Source organism: Gossypium arboreum, chromosome 12 (genome assembly GCF_025698485.1).
Source record: "Gossypium arboreum isolate Shixiya-1 chromosome 12, ASM2569848v2, whole genome shotgun sequence".
Lineage (NCBI taxonomy): Eukaryota > Viridiplantae > Streptophyta > Magnoliopsida > Malvales > Malvaceae > Gossypium > Gossypium arboreum.
Window position 1 is genome coordinate 117,608,181 of NC_069081.1, and position 13,416 is coordinate 117,621,596.

The following is a 13,416-nucleotide window of genomic DNA, read 5'->3' on the forward strand; positions in this document are numbered from 1 at the left end:
GGATTGGAAAAGGATAATCACTCATTCTTAAAATCGACATTCTTAAGACCCAACAGTCGAAGAGGAGAAAGCTCTCCGCCGGTCCTGGTTCTCTTATAACTGGAATCTCCGGAACCACAAGATTTTTTAGTTATAATGGGATTCCAACTCAAAACTTTTTGAGATTTTGAGAAGAGTTACACTTTGAAAAGAACAATAAGATTAAAATTATAAATTATGTTTAGGGTTGTTTAATGTAAAATTTTAATTATTTTTAATTTATTTATTTTGATATTATCTTTTACATAATTTATCTTTAAATTTTAAAAGTTACATTTTATGCAGTTCAATTATAATTCATACTTAATTTTAAAAAATACAATAAACCAGTTTTAAAATTTAAATTCAATAGTTATTTTTAATATTTAATTTTGAAATTTATATTGAGAATTTCTTTTTTGGATGTTGCAATCATTTAGAAACTAGGATGCAAATTTTAAGCACGAGTACAGAAGATCATTCCTCCCACCGCAAAAAGCAAAGACAGCATGAAGAGTGCCACGTTGCTATTTTCTCTTCGGTGCCAGCCTACAATATTTGCCACCTCTCTCTCTCTCTCCCTCTCTCACACACACACACACTATCACTTTCCACTCCTTACTCTCTCTCTCTCTCTGTCTGGATATCCGTCTACTAATTTTCTTCACATCGCTTTCCTTTTTTTCCTCCACTTTCTCTCTCTAGGGTTTCAGATTCTCCTCGCGTTTTCTTTTTTTTTTCTTTTTTCAATTTGAGAGATAGAGAGAGAGAGTGAAAACCGCTTCGCAACGCGGTCGATTCCTAGTAGGCGCCTCCAGTTCAGATTCAGATCCTCCACGTGTTCCAACCTGGACCCGATCTGATCCATCCTTTTTTTTTTTAAATCTAAAATTCTCGAGAGAGATCCCGTTTTTGTTCCTTTCGTTTAAATTTGATCGAAAATGGTGCGGTTTTTGATCATTTTATCAGCTCAGGAAATGAATCAAATACTCTGAAAAAGCAAATGTGAGATTTTAATTCCTGTATGGACTTTTTTTTATTCCTTTTGTTATTAGGCTCTGGTTTATACTTACTTTTGTAGTTGGAAATCTCAGCTTAATATTGCTAGTTTTAGCTTCTTATGGAGATTAAAAGTTGTTGATAAAAAAGTATGTACTGCGAGCATATTCAAATTGAATGTTTAATGATTCAATTTTGTTGGAAGCTTTCTAGACTATGTGAATTACTGCAGTTACTTGGATTATATTTAGGTTAAAATGTGCCTATAGTCCCTATACTTTTCAAAAATTAGGAATTTAGTCCCTGTACTTGCATTTCCAGGAATTTAGTCCCTCTACTTTCTAAATTTCAAAATTCAGATTCAACAGTTAATACTGTTGAATTTTTTGCTAAATTCTGGTTAAATATAATTTTTTTTTAATTACATAGCTACCAATAGAGTAGTTTTTTTTTTTTTTCAAAATGTAATAGCATCAGTTAAAAACGCTTGTCATTTTTAGTTATTTATTTATATTTTTGGTATGCAGCATTGTTGGTGGCTTTTGAAGATCTGGCTCTAAGAAGCCATAAGTAGACATAGATGGTATGCAACAGTTGCTTAAAGAGTGTAATTGTTCAAACTGGGCAGATAGGAACAATATTAACCCGGAAAAGGGTGCATTTACAAAGTACTGTAAGGACTTTATATGCCGGTGGTGCTGGATTAACTTTTTTGTGGAATCGTGAATTTCGAACAAGTGCTAAGATGATGGTGGATTCGGGCGCAGCAGCAAGCCAGGGTCCCATAGTCCATAAATTCCCAGAGAAAGATGATGCTGGATATGTTAGTGGAGGGTGGAAAAGGTAAATATTGAGCTTTCCACCTGTAATAATTAGTTGTTTTATCATACAGATTGAGCTATAAGTATAGCCAGTTTTCATGAATGCCATGATTTGTTTAGAATCAAACATGTGTATTGTTGGTTATGAACTTTTAATATGATTTGTTTCTGGATGAATGTTGCTAGGATGTACTTGTATGCCGGTGAATTTTGCAAATGCTGATAGGGTAAATTCATAGTATGTTTCTTATCTGATTTGGCAGTGAGGATGGAAGATTAAGCTGCGGTTATTCAAGTTTCAGGGGAAAGAGAGCAACCATGGAAGATTGCTATGATATTAAAACTTCCAAGATTAATGGGCAGACAGTCTGCTTGTTTGGAATCTTTGATGGTTAGTTTCTCTCTTATCATCGCTTTCCTTGTAGATTGGTGTGAAATAGGAAACACTACAAATTCGCTGTAACATATTATTAAAAAGCTCTTGGAAGGCCCCATCTAATATGATTATTGGAGAAGTACTTAGTCTACAATGTGAGGCTAATTGCTTAGTCTACAATGTGAGGCTAATTCCCATGATCTGTATTTCCACAACCACAATACTTATAATGCAAAGAAATGCTAAAACATACAAGTTTTTTCATGGTATGTTATGTTTGTGGTTTAAATATGTGTGCAGATCATCTGAAAACATATAATAACCTTGGAGTAGTGTATTGGGACATGCTTACAACTAATTAGTGGCTATGGCACAATCGTCCAAAGTTTCCTAGGTCGAAGACAGTTGAATTTCTAAATTATGTCTGTCTAAGCTTTCTTGTGGTTTCATTTAAATCAGAGTAGTAACTGATATGTGATTATGACAATCAATCTGTCTTATTTTCATTTTACATCTCAAAAGTGCCTTTGTTTGAAAGATTTGAGTTTTGGCCTATTTATACAATAAGTTATCCTGGCCATGCATTTTTTGGTGATGGGAACATTTCCCGAGAGTAAGAGGCCTTTCATATCTGAGAATGACAGCTTTTGCTGACCTGCTTTTTAACCATATCATGTGTAATTGCAGGGCATGGTGGTTCTCGTGCTGCTGAGTATTTGAAGCAGCACCTTTTTGAGAAACTAATGAAGCATCCGCAGTTCATGACCGACACCAAACTTGCCATAAGTACGTTCAAGATCTCTGATATGCTGTGTTTATGGAGAATATAAATTGTTGCATGTCCTTTGTTGTCAATTTTATAGATGATCCATGCATTTACAAGTACCTGTATCTCTGTTTTGTTCTGAGTCTGTAGCTTGCATTCAGATGGGCTTGTGGCCTCATATTACCGATCTATTTGTAAATTATCTGTAATTTATACTGGCTTCATTGGATATACCTGCAGGTGAAACATATCAGCAAACTGATTCAGATTTCTTGGATTCTGAAAGAGATACTTACCGGGATGATGGTTCCACTGCTTCAACTGCAGTGTTGGTTGGTAACCATCTATATGTTGCCAATGTTGGAGACTCAAGGACTATAATATCCAAGGCTGGAAAAGGTATTCTATGCATTTTTAATTGCTTAGTAATATGTTAATTTCAAGCACATCAGTACATGCGATAATATATTCTTTCTTTAAATACTTCTACTTGATGGTTCCTTGAAATTGCTTGCTGTGGACTGGTCAGTAAAGTGAAGATGGCCAGGCACCATATTCTGAAAGCATGAGTTTTTCTTTATACTGTCCTCTGTTTATTTATAATGAACAGTCATGTCACATTATTTTTATATCTAGACTTTGTGGGTTATCTACTTAGTTTCTTTTACTCGTGATAACCATTAATAAGTATGAATAATATATAAAAAATATGAAATGTATATTACATTTTTGAGTGCTTTGTATATCCTATACAGGAAACTTATGGCTCTATTAGAGTAACTGCAGTTGACATGAAAATAAATGTTGTGAATTCTTAATTTGCAAATTGGGATTCCTAAAAGCAGTTTCTTTTCCTTTTAAAGCAATTCCACTATCTGAAGACCATAAACCAAATAGAAGCGATGAACGGAAGAGAATCGAAAGTGCTGGAGGGGTTGTTATGTGGGCAGGTAAAACTGTTTAAAAAATCCAATTTCCTTATTGAAGTCAAGACAAATATTTTCTTTATATATCTGGTGATTAAATTGGTAGTGTTGGCTCCTGAAAGTTTATTGCGAATTTCTTGTTGATCATGTTATCAGGAACTTGGAGGGTAGGAGGTGTGTTAGCTATGTCTCGAGCTTTCGGTAATCGCATGTTGAAACAATTTGTTGTTGCAGAACCAGAGATTCAGGTGAGCCTAAACAGTATATGCTAACAGCTAGTAATCTTTAATCATCGTTACATAGCAAATTGATTTAGAAGGCAGTAAGTAGGTTATATAAAAATTGTATTAATGAAATTTGTACTCTTGTTGCTTCTCAGGACAGAGAGATAAATGAAGAGTTTGAGTTTCTTGTGCTTGCTAGTGATGGATTATGGGATGTAGTGCCTAATGAGGTAAAACCCTTCTCTAACATGTGCCTTCCCATGTGCACAGTTGCACTTAATTGTCCATCCATGTATCACACATGCACCTGGTATTGTTTTTGGTAATGGTCTAAGAATACAGTAGGTAAAGTACGATAGAGGCTTTTGATAGAGGCTTTTGTACCAGGAGTCAGATTGCATTTTATCTCCTTTACTCGAAAAATGAGCAAATTAGCCCCTGTACATTAGACCAAAGAGCAAACTGGTTCTTTGGTTAAAAATTTCATCCATTTTTACTATTAAAAACTGGTCTGTGTATGTCAAAATGAGTTACACAATGGATGATCGAAGTTTATTTCTGCATGTTTGGCTGTTATAAGTTAAAATTGTATTTACAGGATGCTGTTTCCCTTGCTCGAGTAGAAGAAGAACCGGAGACAGCTGCTAGAAAGTTGACAGAAACTGCGTTTACTCGGGGGAGTGCCGACAATATAACATGCATTGTGGTAAGATTCCACCATGACAAGGCAGATCCACTTAATTCCGATTCCCAAGCGTGATTTAAAATTGCATTTTCCTGTTTAGATTTATATACAATTTCAGTTTTTGAGTTTGAAATCTGCATTTTGCCTTGTGGCCAATGTGCATATATCAAGGTGACAATTTGCTTATTCATTGTTTTCTTTTCTTTTTCTTTTTTCATTCCCTAATGTTCGAAATTGAAATACATGGACCAAATGCTCTGTTTGTCCAAATCTGCACCTTTTTCGTTTGTTTTTTTGAAATCCGGTAGGAATTTCTAGTTCATCTATCAACTCTTCATTTAGTAGTCATAGGCATTTGACAAGGTAAGCTCTCCATTTTTAGTGCGGATTCGGATATTTGAATTCTTTTTACTCTAAAAAATATGATTTAATGGAATTTTAAAATTTAATATTTTTTACTCTAAAAAATTAATATTATCCAAATTTTGGAGACAATAAATAAAACATTTGAATTACATAGAACTTTATTATATATTTTAAATGTTTACAATATTTAATAATCTATAATTATACGTCTCCTTAACGCAATGACGGAGCACGATGCTTTGAAGTTTTATAACTAGCAATTTACCATACGAAAATAAATTATTTATATTTATAAGAGCTTAATTTTACAAATATACAACATTTATGATTTGAGTCGGAATTAATGCTATATATTCAAATAACAAGATGCTCGTTTAATGCAGAAGATTTATGTGAGGACGTCGTTCCATTTCTAAATTATTAGTATTATTAAATTATAAATAATAATATCAAAAATAGACAAATAATATCCGAGAAATTGAATTGACGTATTGGAATAATTTAATCAGTAATAGTATAAATTCATTAATCATCTATAAACAGGAGCGTAAAAATGAAAACTTCTTTATAAAATTCTTTTTTCTTTAACGTATTAAATATTGCCAATAAACTGATTAATGTTTACAGGTCATCAAACTGGTCTAAGCTCACGGCGGCAGGCTTCACAAGTCATCATGCCGTGTACAATAATCCATTAGGCAGTAAACCATGGAACAAATTCTTGTACAGCTTAAAGCTGTAAACATAATGGATTGTGTTGTATATCGTGGTTTATTTAATAATAATAAAAGGTTCCAATGGGATCCCTTCTGTTGGGCAGCTGGTGATAACAGCAGTGTTGCACCACCTGGCAAAGCTGACAAGTGTTGTATGGAAAGGTGAAAACGGAGATCGAAGAAGCTCTTAAAGCAGAGAGGTGCCTCTGCAAAAGAAAAAGGATGGAGATATCTTGAGTTGACATGGTATTTTGACATTAATCATATCATCACTTAAATTAAAATTTTAAAATATATAAAGTTAAAACATAAAAAACTATTTTTATGATTTTATAAATAAAATAATTTATTTAGAGTTGAATTATAAATTTTGTAGAAAATTCATGTCATTTGTTAAACAGTAAGTGTTAATTATGTTAGAATTTTGATTTTATTCTATTTTCTTAACAGTATAAGAATCTTTTGGTCGAATAAAAATGATTTTAATAAAAGTTAAAAATAGAGTCTAATACATAACTGTTACCTATGCATCATTTTAGAGAAGACGATTTAAGGAATCAAGGGAATTAAAGTAAATACAAAACAAGTCATTAAAAGAAATAAAATCTGAAGGAGAAGAAGGTTGAAAATTACTTCCCAAGCGAGCAAGTGCATTCGCACATTTGCTTCTTTCTCAGGAAGATATGCATCAACAAACTAAAGCTCATAAACTAGAGGAGTGTCTTGGATTCATTAATTAAAGGAGATAACAAAATGTTATAATTAGAATCACAGTAGTCGCATCAACTTCTATTTCAATATTCAAGATACTAAGGTCTCAAAGCTAAGGTGAGGTCATCTCACAATGCCCACAGTTCCGCTTTAACACTAGTTGCTCTAGGGACATAATAGTGCGATCCAATAACCTAATTTCTATAATGATCATGAATTATGGCCCTACACCCACCTTATCTGGATTTCCCAATATTTAGTTTGAATCAACCTAGCGGAGGGGGTTATCAAGAGACACAAACGGAATTCGGGAGACCTCTCAATTTCACCGAGGGAGAAAGAGCGACAAATTAACTAGCGCTAACAAGGACACTCTGTACAAACCTCTCCAAAGGACTAGGTTGGTTCCAAGGGGTCAATGGTGGGCTTAAAGTCCAACATTGTGTAAACCCATGCACGGTTCATATTGTGAAATTCTTAGTACCATAATGAAATTCTCACATTGACTTTTGTAATATAGTCAAATTCTCCCTTTAGCTCTCTAAATGTTCACATTTGATTAGCTTAAATGGCCGTATGAATTTTCTTTTAAACAGAGATATCTAATGTCTAATGAGCTAAAGTTATGAACAAAATGAAAGTAAACAAGAATAAATATTGAAAAAATAGTAAAAGGAATAAAGTAAAATTTCAATATAAAACAAAAGGCAAAACTAGTGTTAAACCTTTAAGAAGTTATTCGTAACATTTATATAGTTTTGATAGAATCAATCAATATAAACTACTGAACGGAATAATTAGTTCAACAATTAATTCAATTCAAGTTAACTAACCAAAACAAATCCGAAAAAAGTTCATACATTACATTGATCGGGATACAAATATGTGAACAAATAAATTATATATATATTTAAATAATTTTATTATAGGTTATGATCATATTTATCCTTTTTGACATAAATAGAAAGATAATACATTTTAAAACACTCAAATTCACGTCCTCTTGTATAAAATTATTTTAAAATAATATTAAATTATTATTGAAGCTAAATACGTGACATATGGTGAATGTTGACATCAATGCATAAGACTCTGCCGACAATTGAAGGAGAGTCTTAAGACCAAATTTCTTTTCCTCATTAATTGGGGAACGAAGACCATTAATGTTTCCTTTTAAAAAATCATACCAAAGGAAGTTTCATAGGTAAATTCCTTTCATAGACCAAATTAATGGAATTTCCACCAACACAATATTCTTTTAGATTTTTTTTCATTTATGATTACTTTGAATAAATTAATCGAAATAATAAAAAGAAATTGTATTTAAATATTCAGTTGACATTAATTTTGGATGAATCTATTCACATGTGTAGAGGTTGTTTGATTTGAATTTATATGATTGTGAAAATATGCTTTTAAGTCTCTATATCTTTTGTATATTTAGAATTTAACTCCTCTATTTTTATTTTAATAAATGTAAGTTCAATTGTTAATATCATTAAAGTATTTCTATTAAATTGGGGCTCATTACAACGTTAATTTTAGTTACATGGCTACTGAAATAGGTATTTTTAATTTCTAAATATCACACTAGTGAATTTGATAGATGAATTTTAGGTGGTGTTAGCAATTTGACGTGAAATTAAAATTTGATAAGTATCTGAGACTAAAATTTGTGAAATAATAGTAGAAATACTAAATTCCAAATTTACAAAGAGTATAGGAACTTAGAGTAAATTTTAACATTAAATGAAATAATTTTAAAATATTTTTTTATAATATATCAATATTAATATAATTTTATATTTTAAATATTGGTGAATATTTGGTACATTGGCAAGTATATTTATTTTTATTTCATAAACAACATTAAAAATTTGACATATGTCTTTTTTTAATATACATTTTTTAATAATTTATTATATCCTTATAAAATACTTGTCAAGTACTATTATTATAATGCGATTAACGTCGGGAGTAGCCTGGGCTGGCATGGGCAGACATTCTTAAAATGTAAAATTACATTTTAGGCCCTTAATTTTTAAAAAATTTAAATTAGTAAAGGTAAAATTTCACTTTGGCCCCCCTAAAATTATAAAAATTGATTTAACCCTTTACAAATTATAAAGATATAAACTATAAAAAATTAAAATTTCATCCGCCCTCTTAAAAAAATTTCGACTTTGCCCTTGGTTAACTTTTATATATATATATATATATATATATATATATATATATATATATTAAGTTATAACTAAAATATAATAACTCGATTAAAATCAATTATTATAAACATTAAATTGAATCCACATATAATTTCATGCGATATTACTCAAATTTAAGAGATTAAGTCTTGTCAACAATATCGCAAGCGACACTAGGAGGTAAGGCCTCCCTCTCTCAAATGGAAATTTGTTTTCAGATTCTTTTAAATTTTATAAAATTTTGAAAAAAATTTATGTCAATTTAATGATAATTACATTTTAATCCTTAAAATTTAAGATTCAATTTTATTTTATGCAAAAATAGAAGAATATAGTTTAATCTTTAACATTTTGAAAATTTTTACATTAATATAACAATAAAATTTCATTTTAGTTTTCTAAAAAATTCATAATTCAAATCTGGTCATACCCAAAGAAAATATTTCTTACTTCCCTCTTGAACATAATTAAACTTTTATTGATGCGGTTTGTATATTATAATATCATTAGTTTTCTTTATCTGTATTAATTAAATTACATTTAAATATTTATTAAAATTTTCATAAATGTTTAACATTTCGTTAATAATATGGTTATGAAATTAAAATAAAATAATATATAAGTTTAATTTTAAAAATATGATAATTGATATTAGATTGAATTTAAATAAATAAAAATTAAAATTATTTTTGAAATATAAATATTATAATAGTAGATAATACTTTCATATAGTTTTAAACTTAATTTTAATTATTAATTAGTGGATATAAATTTTAATTAAATTTAAATATTGTGACAACTAAATAATTTTTGTGACATTATTTGAATCTTTAGGTATCTATTTCAATTTTAATAGTATATTTAATTTGTAAAATAGTGATAAACTTTAAAAGATTTTTTAAACCCTTTTAAAATTTACAATAACCTAATATGTCAAATTGTAAGTTGAATTATTAAATATAAGCAAAATAAAATGACTTATTATAAAAATATAATTAGCAAAATACCATTTAAAATTATATAGAAAAATGGAGTGGGTTTATGTTGCAATTTTCCTTCACAAAATGTACTTTACTTACTTTTATTATTATTATTATCTCAAAATTTTATAAGGTAAACAAATTAAAAACTTAACGACCTTAAAATATATAATATATAAATCTGTATATCTTTCATAACATATGTCATTAATATGATAATTATGTTGCCTATTAGATTATTTCTAATCAAGCCACACATGATTTGTGAGTATAAACGAATTTGAATTTTTATATAGACAACGCAAAAACTATTGTTACTGTCCAACATTATCTACATAAAAGATTAAAAGTGGAATATTTAATTGCAAAAGATTCTTTTGACTCATGAATTACGTAATAATTTGAAAGAATGATTCAACCATTAGAAAATGACAATACTATCTAAAGCTTGTTGTGATTGGAATATTTTATGTGCCCCTGTAGTAGCAATATTGTGAAAAAGGCTTTAAAAAATATTTTAAAAACGATCTCATGCCTTCTAGTGAAAATTTCTTCATTCTCTAAAGTGAATGTGGCAATACATAACAATTATGAAAAATCAAAATATAGAGATCGTGGTTATCGTTGTAATTAAAAATGTGGTTGGAGACATATTAATACATGTTACCATGGTTGTTATAATAGTTGTACTTTTAATCACTAGAAAAAGAATAATAAGGAAAATTAAGAAAATGGTGGTCAAAATATTCTAAGGTTATTAAAAGTTCATGCTACCAATGTGGTATGAAAATGCATTGGTCATGTACTTGTCTTATGTTTAAGCATCTAGTAAAATTTTATCAAAGCATCCATTAAAAAAAAGGGGAAACAATATTAAGACGAATTTCGTTATCCCAAAATGATGAAATTGAGGATAATTCTTCGACAAAATATGAAAATTTTCAATATGTTGCTAAAGTTGACCATCCATACAAGGATGAATAATATGTTCTTAGTTTGTGTCAAAATTTTATTGGGATCCAAATATTGAAATTTAATTGTTTGATTTAATAATCATTAAAATCAATTTCTACTTGATATTTGCTTGAGGATGATCTCTTTCTCTTCATTACAAAAGGATGCTTATAATCACTACTTCTCATCCATGGTAACCCTAAATCCGTCTAATCAACTTATTTTGAAATTTGATTTGATTTCTATTAAGAAATCCAATTTATATAATTCTTTATCCGTAACTCTATGAATTTATAAAATTCTTTGCTCATTTAGTTATTGGGATTTTTATGTGCAGATAAATGTTTTTATTTTTTATTGGTTTATTTTTAATAGAATTGATTGGTTTAATTTTTATTTTTATTAAGATATATGATTATTGCGAAATGAGAATAAAAATACTTACATGTCATGAACTTTGAGATATCCTCTCTGTCTGAATAGTTTCATGATTGAGGTGAATGTTAGAAAATGCTTATGTTTAAACCTTTATAGTGTCAAGTTACTTTAATCAAATCTTATAATATTTTGCTTTTTGTTGTGTTATAATATTTTGCATTTTGTTGTGTTATGGTATATATAAAAAATATTATCTAACCACACTGATTTATTAGTAACATGAATTTATTATTTGTTATGTTTAATATATGTTTTATCTATACCTATTCAATTTAATTTTATATAAATAATAGAGCTTTTGAAGATCGAAATTTTTATCATTCATGTTGAAAAGAAGTGCAAAAGTGTATATTATTTAAAATAAATTTTCATTAATGTCATATGATAAAATGATTACTGTAGCGACGTAAAAAAATTTAGTTTCGCTTGGTCGCTAATTGTGGTGATTTATTAAACATTTGAAAACCAACTTTCGATTTTATTAAAAAGGAGTCGCCACCGATCTTTTTCCAGGTGTGACCGGACACCTAATAAATCATCCTTTTAGAAAAGAAAACTTATTCTTGCGCAAAAATGAAGGCGAATTTAGGTCTCGTCAAAAGCCAAAGTAAAGTTGGGTTCGAGTCGATTCTGCGAGGAAGGTATTAGCACCCTCGCGACGCCCAAAATTGGTATCTTATTAAACAAGTATTGTCTTAATTTTCAAAATTGCAAGTTCAAAGTAACATTGAATCGTGATCCGATCAAAACACGAGAAATTTCAAGTTTCGTTTTCTTTTGAGAAGGACGTACCGTTTTAACACGAGTCGATTGATATTCACCCAACATAGCGATGAAATCAATGACTTAATATTAAATCGGCATGTTGCCTTATTTATTGAAATTAAAATTATGAGTAAAACATTATTTAAAATAAGAATTGTAAATAATACAAAACAACGATGCAATTAATAATGAAATGTTAAAAGCGAGAATATTAAAACAACAATATTAATATTTACAAAAAATAGAAATGATGTACTACCAATATAATAAGAAAAATAATATATTCATAATGACAATAGAAAATAACAATATATACATAAAACATACATATACATATATATATACATGACATACCAAAATGAAAATATACAACATATATTAGAAATATTAATAACAGAAAAATATATTTTATATATATATATATGCTAACGACACTACATGAATATGTACTTATATGTATTAAAATATCTACATATATAATGGACATGTACTAATAATGATAATAAGAGTAATAATAAAAGACGATATATACCAAATAATACATAATAATTTAAAATAAAATAGTAAGTAACATTAGAGAAAAATGATAAATATAATAATAAATATAACGATATATGAAAATAATACTATATAAAGAAAAGAATATATATACTCCTATAATAAAATATGTGTACTAATATTAATAATAAATATAATAGGGATAAAATAAATATAATAATATATACATGATATAGTATTAAAATACATATATATATAATAGTATTTGAGTATGTACATGAGACAATATAAAATATATACATGGAAATATATAAGAAGTATACAACTAATAACATTAAGAATATATATATAATATAAATATAATATATACAATATACACATATGATAAAAACTATTAATATGTACATGTATATCTACAAACACATTGAATAAAAGTACTAATGCTAACAATATTAATAATAAATATAATAATAGATATATATGCATACAATAGTAAGAAACGGAACATAAAGAAAATATATATATATAGCTAAATATAATATAATAATAACAATATATAAAAATAATAGTGATAACAATATTACATATATAACATGGTTAATATTTAAAGCTAAATTAAATAGCAAAATAATATGAAATCTAAGATAAATCTGAAAAATAAATGAAAAAAGAAGAGAGGGAAGAGAGAAGGGAGGGGAAGGGAATCCGCCAAGGGCGTCAATGGTCGACTGTCGGCCGTCCGTCCGTCGTTGGCGCCACACCACCAAGCGTCTGATGGCGAAAAATGTAATTTTTTATATTTGTTTTGTATATATATATTTATTATATTTTTTATTATGATGTATATATATAGATTAATAGATTCGAAAAAAAGAAAAAAAAATAAAAAATAAAAATAAGAGTAAAATAATAAAGAAGATAAAATCACCTTTAGGTATTTTTTGAAGATAAATTCTTTGTATTAATCAA

The 13,416-nt window shown here is 28.4% G+C and overlaps 1 protein-coding gene across 3 annotated transcripts; it reads left to right on the forward strand.

Moving 5' to 3' along the window:
• The first annotated feature begins 544 nt into the window (after window positions 1-544).
• LOC108479283 (probable protein phosphatase 2C 76) lies at window positions 545-5,085 on the forward strand. 3 transcript variants are annotated; one of them, XM_017781782.2, is made up of 9 exons: window positions 545-1,023; window positions 1,545-1,860; window positions 2,102-2,229; window positions 2,902-3,000; window positions 3,221-3,379; window positions 3,844-3,930; window positions 4,063-4,154; window positions 4,286-4,360; window positions 4,729-5,085. In XM_017781782.2, the coding sequence occupies exons 2-9, from the start codon at window positions 1,598-1,600 to the stop codon at window positions 4,888-4,890; spliced, it is 1,065 nt and encodes a 354-aa protein (XP_017637271.1). In that variant the 5' UTR covers window positions 545-1,023; window positions 1,545-1,597; the 3' UTR covers window positions 4,891-5,085. The 3 variants fall into 3 exon arrangements, with proteins under 3 accessions (XP_017637271.1, XP_052878496.1, XP_017637272.1); XM_053022536.1 differs by having other exon boundaries at window positions 554-1,023; window positions 2,141-2,229; XM_017781783.2 differs by having other exon boundaries at window positions 557-1,023; window positions 1,646-1,860.
• The last annotated feature ends 8,331 nt before the right edge of the window (window positions 5,086-13,416 follow it).

Coding starts and splice junctions, on each gene's coding strand:
- LOC108479283 (XM_017781782.2), top strand. CDS start 1,598: ATGGTATGCAACAGTTGCTTAAAGAGTGTAATTGTTCAAACTGGGCAG. Junction 2,230..2,901: donor CTTGTTTGGAATCTTTGATG/GTTAGTTTCTCT, acceptor GTGTAATTGCAG/GGCATGGTGGTTCTCGTGCT. Junction 3,001..3,220: donor CGACACCAAACTTGCCATAA/GTACGTTCAAGA, acceptor ATATACCTGCAG/GTGAAACATATCAGCAAACT.